At 51.4% G+C, this 9,376-nt stretch overlaps 1 protein-coding gene across 1 annotated transcript in view; it reads left to right on the forward strand.

The window, feature by feature from the left end:
* Window positions 1-8,305, forward strand: part of Mrpl3 (mitochondrial ribosomal protein L3) — a gene marked incomplete at its 5' end in the record, with an annotated part of 20,468 nt that extends 12,163 nt beyond the window's left edge. Inside the window, 2 exons of the mRNA XM_013028040.1 lie at window positions 7,910-7,971; window positions 8,209-8,305. Coding sequence (XP_012883494.1) covers window positions 7,910-7,971; window positions 8,209-8,305 — 159 coding nt within the window. The remainder of the gene's footprint in view (window positions 1-7,909; window positions 7,972-8,208) is intronic.
* Window positions 8,306-9,376: the final 1,071 nt, after the last annotated feature.

The raw sequence follows: 9,376 nt of genomic DNA on the forward strand, positions 1-9,376 counted from the left end.
GGCCTCCACCGCAGCCACACCCCAGCGTGGACGGCTTGGCGACGAGCAAACGCATCGGTGGCCCTCGTTACTATTTTTTACACTCTGCAATCCCTAAGTTTTGCCATGTTTAGTTCCTACTGCCTGTGTCGGTGTGTGTGTGTCGGTGTCTTGGGAGAAAGCCAGGTGTGGGTGAAATAAAATCATGGTCCACATGTGTGGAAAAAATGCACGCTGTGTGTGTGAGTTACAATAGTGCGTGACCCAGCTCGTTCACGTGCTGTGGAAGCACACACTCGCCCAAACCACACCGTTCCAGCATCCTTGGCACCAGCTACAGATGAGAAAATGGGGGGGCAGCAGAGGTGGGGGGCGGGAGGGAGATACTGAACCTTACAGCATCACAGGGGCCTCCGTCCATCTGGTAGCTGCTCGTGATGGCGCATGCCTGTAATCCATAATCCAAGACCTCTGGAGGCCAAAGCAGGAGGGTTTCCAGCTTGGGGCCAGGCTGGGACACATGACCACATTCAAGCCTGGCCGTGGATCCCCAGCAAGACGCAGTCTCCAAAAACCAACATAACAACAGGCTCATCAACTTTCCTTCCTGGGCTGGCCTCCAACCACAATCCTCCATACCTCAGCCTCCTGAGTAGCTAGGATTACAGGCGTGAGCCACCGCTGCCCAACAAGAAGTGTGTGGTTTTGAAGGGGTAAGACATGGTCTCAGGGGATGTTTTCTCTTGGGGCAGAAACTGATTAAACACTCCATGACCCAAGACCCGGACAGAGATTTCATTGATGACTTGTACTAGTGGGCCAAAAAGGAACAATAAATGGCTTCCTGACATAGCTTTCCCTATCTAAAATAGGGTTTGTGTTTCTGTGAGGAAGCAAACGTGGCAGCCAGCAGCGTGGCTGGCCGGCCCATTTTCTCCTGCCCGCCATGAAGCCCCCGCCCGATGCCCTACCTTGAGGATCCGCTAGCCTGCTCCGCCCTGAAAAGTTACCAACAGCAACCAGACTCCTGCCAAAAAGCTCGAGTACAGCCAAGGCCCCACGAGGGAGGCCGATTCCCAAAAGCAGCCATGAATCAGCCTAGGAAGAAAATAGCTCTGTAAAACAATAATAAAGAAAAGCTCTCCTGTGTAAAATCTATTCTACAGCGGGTGCCGGGGGCTCACGCCTCTCATCCTGGCTGCTCAGGAGGCTGAGATCTGAGGATCAGGGTTCAAAGCCGGGCTAAGCAGGAAAAGTCTGAGACACTTCTTCCCAATGAACCACCAGAAAACCAGACGTGTAGCTGTGGATCGACTGGTAGAGAGCTAGCCTTGAGCAAAAGAACCCACGCCCAGAGTTCAAGCCCCACCACTGACAAGAAAAAGCCTTTATATTGTCAGGCGCTGGTGACTCACACCTGTCATCCTAGCTGCTTAGGAGGTTGAGATTTGAGGATCACGGTTCAAAGCCACCTAGGCAGGAAGTCTGAGAGACTCTTATCTCCAGTTAACCACCAGAAAACCGGAAGTGGCGCTGTGGCTCAAGTGCAACAGCGCTCGCCTTGAGCTGAAGAGCTGAGGGGCAGCGCCCAGGCCCAGAGTTCAAGCCCCACGACTGACTTTCCCCCGTGCCCCCCCCCCGAAATACTAGAAGCTCAGTGTTGGTGGCTCACGCCTGTCAGGGGAGGCTGAGACCTGAGACTCGTGGTTCAAAGCCAGCCTGGACAGGAAAGGCTGTGACACTTACCTGCAGCAAAAAGCCCAAAGCTGAGCTGGGGCTCCAGAGGTAGTGTTAGCCTTGAGCCAAAAAAAAAAAAAAAAAAGTCTAGTTTATGTCAAGCCCCAGGACACACGCACGCACGCACGCGCGCACGCACACACACGCACACACGCACACACACCAGGGCACACTAGCTGCTGCTGTGGGAGAGTCATCACGAAGCCATTGGGGCTGTCTCCTCAATCAACATCAGAGTGGAGAGGTTTGAACGCTGAGTAGGAAGGAGAGGAGGGGGAGGGGAGGGAAGGGGAGATAAGAGGAAGGAGATGGAGAGGGGAAGAGAGACAGGTGTGGTGTGTGGGCTGCACGGATGCCGGGTGCGCATGTGTGTTTGTCTAAGGAGGCGGCAGGGAGGGAACGGCTCTGGACCTTGGCTGGTCCCTGCTTTGCGCTGGCTCCTCCTGGCCTAGAAGATCCCCGGGGGCCCTGGGGAGCTGGGCCAGGCTTGTGCTCGGAGCGGGCGGGGTCAGGGGAACCAACACCTGTCAGCCAGTTGGGGACAGCTCACAAAGGATCGCCCCCCCCAGCAGGGACAAGAACAGGGATGTGGGGACGAGACCCCCACCCCCGATCTCCACCCCCACTTCCCACAGTGAAACCAGCTAAGCCACCTGCAGCCTGTAACAAGGGGGCGGCGCAAATGGCTGCAAAACCAGCCCCCAGGTCTCTCAGTATGAGGGACCCACACCCCACTTTCCTTCCTGTCTTGGGCTGGGCAGAAGACTTACCAGGGAGAAGATGGCAGGTGAACCAGCCAGGCACAGAGAAGGAGCCTGAGCCCTGAGTTCAGATCTCACCTCTCTGCTCTCTTTTCTCTCCCTTTCTCGGAGCAACAACAAATTAAAAAGACTCCAACCAGCCAGGCACCTGTGGCTCACACCTGTCAGCCCAGCCACTCAGGAGGCTGAAATCTGAGGCTTGAGGTTCAAAGCCAGCCTGGGCAGGAAAGTCTGTGACACTCACATCTCCAATAAACAACCAGAAAACCAGAAGTGGCACTGTGGCTCAAGTGGTAGAGCGCTCGCCTTGAGCTGAAGAACTGAGGGACAGCGCCCAGGCCCAGAGTTCAAGCCCCACAATGGACCAAAACAAACAATAATAGGCCTGATTGGCTCAACCTGCTTTCTAAAGACTCAAGGCACCAGGCACTTGGGTGAAGATCAGATAAACATGGTCTCCAGTGTGGGTCAACCATTCACAGTTCAAACAAGTGATTTCTTTCCAAGCAAGCACTGAAATAAATGTAGAGGACCACCACCAACATCACGAATGTGTTCCAGCTGCTTTTTTCTTTTTTTGCCAGTCCTGGGGCTTGAACTCAGGGCCTGGAAACTGTCCCTGAGCTTCTTTTTGCTCAAAGTGAGCGCTCTACCACTTGAGCCACAGCGTCACTCCTGGCTTTTTCTGTATATGAGGTGCTGAAGAATGCAATCCAGGGCTTCATGCATGCTAGGCAAGCACTCTACCACTGAGCCACCTGCCCAGCCCAATGTGTTCCAATATATTTTAAAATATATTTTACCAAAAAAAGAATAGTTTAAAACTCAAGTGTACTCACTTTGCCACGCCCAGACAAGGCGATTCCCCACACAGGAACTCAGCGATTCCCCACACAGGAACTCAGCGATTCCCCACACAGGAACTCAGCGATTTGTAACGTGGACAATGCCACGTTATGGTGGATGGTGACAGAAGATCCTGTCCAACAAAACTCTGTGCCAAGGGTTACTGTGGGGGGGTGGGGAGGTATTGTCACACTAAAGCTCTGCTTTGCAAACGAGCTGGAAATTCTGGCCTCTCTGAAGCCTAAGGTACAAGTCTGGGGAAGGGAAATGAAGGCACACGCACAGTGGTGGAGATCAAAGCCTTCATTCCCTACACTGCAGTGGCCAGGCTCTCTACTGCTCACTTCTTTATTTTGGCCAGTCGTGGGGCTTGAACTCTGGGCCCAGGCGCTGTCCCTCAGCTCTTCAGCACAAGGCTGACGCTCTACCACTTGAGCCACAGCGCCACTTCTGGTTTTCTGGTGGTTCATCAGAGATAAGAGTCTCACAGACTTTCCTACCCTGGCTGACATTGAACCGTGATCCTCAGATCTCAACCTTTAGTAGCTAGGATGACTCGTGTGAGCCACCGGCGCCAGACTATCACTCACCTCTGAGTGCCAGAAAATACCAGAAACGTCCGTCTTGCTCTAACAGCTGGAACCTGGGGTCCGGGAGCCACACAGCCCCCCTTCCTGTCCTTGAACTTGCCATGTGCCCAGGCTGAGAAGGGGTGGAGGACAGAGCAGAGAGAGGGCAGGAGGGGGAGACGTCTCCTGCGGCCTGCAGACCCGCAGACCCACGGCCCGGCTCCGTGCATGACCTTGGCTGCCTCCCGCGTGGCCGCCATCTCTCGTGGCCGTCCTGTCTGGTCACACTCCTGACCTGTGTGTGCCAGGAGCCCACGCCCCGCCCCCCCACGCCCCGGCCTGCGCGGCTTCTCCTCCAAGAACCTGCTGCCAAACAGCACGCAGCTGTTCCCGTTTCTCTCACAGGAAGCAAAGGCAGCGTCTCATCAGTGCACGCGGAGACCGGCGCTTTGCCCAATGAAAAGCCAGAGACAGCACGAAGGCCATCTTCACTAGCTGCCACCACCCCTGCAGTGCTTCTTGTTTTGTTTTCCTTATGCTTTTGGTTTGGCTGTAAGCTCTTTTTTCCCCCCCAACAAATGGTAATTATAACATTCTTTTTTTTTGGCCAGGCCTGGGCTTGAACTCAGGGCCTGGGCGCTGTCCCTGAGCTTCTTTGGCTCAAGGCTAGCACTACCACTTGAGCCACTTCTGGCTTTTTCTGTGTACGTGGCGCTGAGGAATCGAACCCAGGGCTTCATGCACACTAAGCAAATGCTCTACCATTGAGCCACCTTTCCAGACCACCCCCCATCCCGTTCATCATCTTTTAGTGTCACATGGTTGCATTCCAGTCCTAGATTGAGCATTATGGTTCTCAGGAGTTATGTCTGCAATATATTTATATATATATATGGTGATATGTATCAAATAATGTAAATATATAAATACATGGTGGAATATACTATATAATTTATATATAAAATATATAATTACATGTAATATATATACCATCTATATATAACTGAGATATCCATTCATATATATAAGGATATATAATATACATATATATCATCCATTATACTATAAGCACATATATAATATACATATATGCCATCCACATATATATATGTAATGGAGATACCATCCATCCGTCTATACACACACTCAGAGTTGAGCGTATCCGGTCTTGGCCAAACAAGCCACAAGGATGCATGAGTAACAGCCACCAAGCCAGCCAGGTACCAGCGGCTCACACCTGCAATCCTAGCTGACATCTGAGGACCGAGGTTTGCAGGCAGCCTGGGCAGGCAAGTCCGTGAGACTCTTATTGCCAATTAACCGAAAACCAGATCTGGAGCTATGACTCAAGTGGCAAAGTGCCAGCCCTGGGCAAAAAAAGCTAGGGGACAGTACCCGGGCCCTGAGTTCAAGCCCCCACCCCCCCAACACACACAAAGAAAGGTTTTGGTATCAAACTAAAGCATTTCAGAGTTATGGAGTTTTTTTCAGCTTATACTTTATTTCCGCAAATTCTAATCTTTGAGATATACCCAAGTAGTTAGTTCAAATACTATCGTTTAAAATGTTTAGGGTTGGGAAGGTGGTTCAAGAGGTAGAGCTGAAGAGCTGAGGGACAGCGTTCAGGTCCAGAGTTCAAGCCCCACGACCGACCCAAAAAACCAAGAATCATCAATATGTCCCTAACGAAGACTTTTTTTTTTTCCTCCGGCAGTCTGGGAACAAAAATCCTTGGAGACCTCCTGTCCAGTCCTTTTTAGTGTGTCATTTTGTCGTCCCTCTCCACCCCCTCCCCCCACACACACCATTTAGAAGCACCTCAACAGAGCCTAGTTTGGGAAATGAGCAAATGAATTTAGTGTCTGAAATGGATCTTTTGTTTTTTTTTTGGTCAGTCCTGGGGCTTGAACTCTAGGCCTGGGTGCTGTCCCTCAGCTCTTCAGCTCAAGGCTAGTACTCTACCACTTCAGCCACAGCACCACTTCTGGTTTTCTGGTGGTTCATTGGAGATAAGAGTCTCAGAGTTTCCTGCCTGGGCTGGCTTTGAACCACTAATCCTTAGATCTGAGCCTTCTGAGTAGCTGGGATGACAGGCATGAGCCACCGACGCTCAGCTTCTCTAGGGTTTTCCTCCCTCATTCAGCCATAGCTTTGGAGTCCTTCCAAAAGGTCCTTCAAATGGATGGTGGGAGGGGGCATATACTTACCAGCCTGAGGCCTCACCCAGCACGCCCCACATTCTGCTGCAGGCCACAGCGTCACTTGCTTCTCCACCCAGTATGGCTTGGTCCTGCCAGGACTCCGGCCTGGCGTCTGGGTTGCGTCAGTAGGGCGGTGGCTGGTGGCTGTGTCTCTGACTCGTGTCTCAGGGCGTTGCTGGCACCCAGGCGCTATTTCTTAGAAGTCAATGTGGGAGCCTTTGAAGTAAAGGACAAGGCTTCCCCTCCCCCTCCCCCACGCTACCACATCACTGATGGTAACATGCATTGTTATTATTTTTTTTTTGCTAGTCCTGGGGCTTGAACTCGGGGCCCTGAGCACTGTCCCTTTGGCTTCTTTGGCTCAAGGCGAGCACTCTACCACCTGAGCCACAGCGCCACTTCTGACTTTTTCTGTGTATGTGGTGCTGAGGAATGGAACCCGGGGCTTCACGCATGCTAGGCAAGCACTCTACCACTGAGCCACCTTCCCAGCCCTGCATTAGTATTTTATGGGCCACTAAGGAAGAGATTTGTTTGGACAGCAGATCTTCTGTTGGCACCAGAGACGCTCTGTGTTCTTGCTAGGATGAGGCCTAAGTCTGCTCCCTGAACCCTCTCCTTTTTGTTGTTATGTTTATTTTTTATGCTTATTTCTGTAAAACTCAGGAAGGAAAAAGTAATTCCTTTTGCATTTATAACTAGTCTCTTTTTAAACCAAAGAATACATGTATTGGCTAAAAGCCTTCGTATGAAAGAGAAAAAAAGGAAATTAACTGGTGTTGGTGGCTCTCGCCTGGCATCCTAGCTACTCAGGAGGCTGAGCCTTGAGGATTGCAGTTCAAGGCCAACCCTGGCAGGAAAGTCCAGGAGACTCTTATCTCCAGTGTACCACCGGGAAAACTAGAAGTGGCAATGTGGCTCGAAGTGTAGAACGCTAGCCTTGAGCAAATAGAGCTCAGGGACAGTGCCCAGGCCTTGAGTTCAAGCCCCAAGACTGACAAAGGAATCTCAGTAGTTTTATTTATTGGCATTACTGGGGTTTGAACTACCAAGACTGAGCTACACCTTCTTTATCACCTAGCCAGACAATACTGCATGTGCAGCCTGTAATTTCAAGAGGACAATAAAAGATTAAAGAGGATTCACTGAGGTGGTTTATTTTTTTCAGGGTCCTCTTCATGCTAGGCAATATTATTAAACTATATCCCCTGATTTTGTCTTTGATTTTTGTTGTTGTTGTTGCTTTGGCTGTTATTTTGAAACGGTCTTGTCGACCTTGAACTCTAGTATATGTCTTTCTAGCTTAGTCTCCCAAATGCTGGGATTATAGGCATGTATCACCATGTGCGGCCTTACTGAAGAGGGAAGGCCCAGGGCAGATTTCCAGGGTCAGCTAAAGGTAAGGTTCCTTGAATTTACAGAGATTGCTGTCTTTCTGGCAAAGCATTATAATTATATTGCTGATCTTGGGTCTTTTTTTTTTTAATTTGGACAATGGAGACACTAGCTCTACTTCATAAAGCCATTCTGAGGGTTGTGTGTGTGTGTGTAGCATCTCAGACAGTGCCAGCATATTGAGCACCTGCAAGATGTTGACTATTATCATCACTGATAGTATTTTCAGGTCCTAGATATCCAGGCTGGTAGGCTGGCATTTCACCTGTCAAGGACTAGAGCAAGGTTGTTTAAACCCTCTAAATGCAACTCTTGAGACCCAGTAGGGTTTTTGGGTTAGGCCACGCACTTTGGGATGTTTTCCAAGGTTCTTCCCACAGAAGGGCTTGCACCTAAAGCTTCCTTCTTTCTCATCTTTCAGCTTAACACGTTGCCCAAGGATGGGCTTCCGTACAACCCCACTCAAAATACCCACGCGGGACTGTATCAGCTCCTCGTTTATTTCCTGGGAACACGTTCAAGTAAGGTGGCGTCACCAATATTATTACCCTCATCCTCTCAGAGTAGCGGTTAGTAAACTATGGCCCAAAGGCCGTATTCCTGTTTTGTTGGGACACAAGGCACAGACTTATGTATTGTGGGGTAAATTTTGACATGTCAGAGTTAAGGGTTTGCACCGAAGCTATGTGGCCTCCGTAGTCTGAAATATTTCCTGTCCAGATCTTTAAGAAGCGATGTGCCCACCACCTGCTCCGAAGCCTATGGAAAGCAAGGGGCCTGGCTAAGCTCTGGCCAGGGAGCATTAGGAGATGCATAAGGCATATCAGCTGAGAGAAGGGGAGGGGCGGAAGGCCAGCTTGGGAAGCTTCTTCATTGGGAGGCCCTGGGTGGGCGGGCCAGGCAGAGCCGGTAGGGCTGCTTCCCCAGCAACCAGGGCAGCTCGGAGATGAAGCCCTGGGGCAGAGGCTCTAGGACTCAAGAGGCTTCCGGGTAGGAACACGGGCCACCTCTGGTCCCTGTAAGCTTAACTGCAGAGGAAGAAAAGGGCTGGGAATGATTGGGGCCTCCCACGTGGGGGAGCCCCTTCCTGGGCTCAATCCCAACAAGCTTGGGGCTGGTGGGGGGTGGGGGGAGACTCCCATGGCTCCAGAAAACCAGGATCATCACAATCCCACATCCTGGTTACTTTGGACACAGTGAGGGGAAGTGTCAGGCTGTGTGCGTGTGTGGTTGTATTGCGCATGCCTGAGGCTGCCAGGTAGTGTGTACACGAGAGGCTGACTCAGAAAACTTCCGAGGCCTGGGATGAGCTGTGGATTTTTGTCCCCAGGTCACGGAGCCCATCTTCTGGTTGGACCTCAACTCAAAACCTATTCCCCCTTCCCTTAAAAAATGATGATCCATCATCCCACAGGCCCCCAAGAGAAAAATCTTCCCCCTTTCCCTTCTTCTCTCCCTCCCTCCCTTCCTCCAAAGTACCAAAGTCCTGATCTCAGGTTCCTTGTCTGCGGAAGATTTCTTCTACTGAGGAGGTGTTCGGGTCTTGAGGTGTGAGATGGCGCCAGGTTCCAAGAGCTCCAGGTCTTCCAGGGCTTCTAGTAGCTGCTCCCGCGCTGCGCCGATAAAAGAATTCTCCAGGAAGGCAGGCAGGCCGCCCACGCCGTCCTGCAGCGTATACAGGGGGACACGCACAAGGCCCAGCACCTGCGGGAGAGGGGAGACAAGGCGTTGGGGCGTGGGGGGGTCTGAAGCTTATTATCCACTCCATCTCAGCTAGAGTGCAACCCACCTCTTCTGGGGATGGGGGGGTCCTACCTGCCTGAGCAGCCAGGAACTTGGCACCAGCTACTCCAGGACATCACTTGACACCTATCTTCCAGTCATGACT

This window comes from Dipodomys ordii, unplaced genomic scaffold (genome assembly GCF_000151885.1).
Source record: "Dipodomys ordii isolate 6190 unplaced genomic scaffold, Dord_2.0 Scaffold107, whole genome shotgun sequence".
In the NCBI taxonomy this organism is placed as follows: domain Eukaryota; kingdom Metazoa; phylum Chordata; class Mammalia; order Rodentia; family Heteromyidae; genus Dipodomys; species Dipodomys ordii.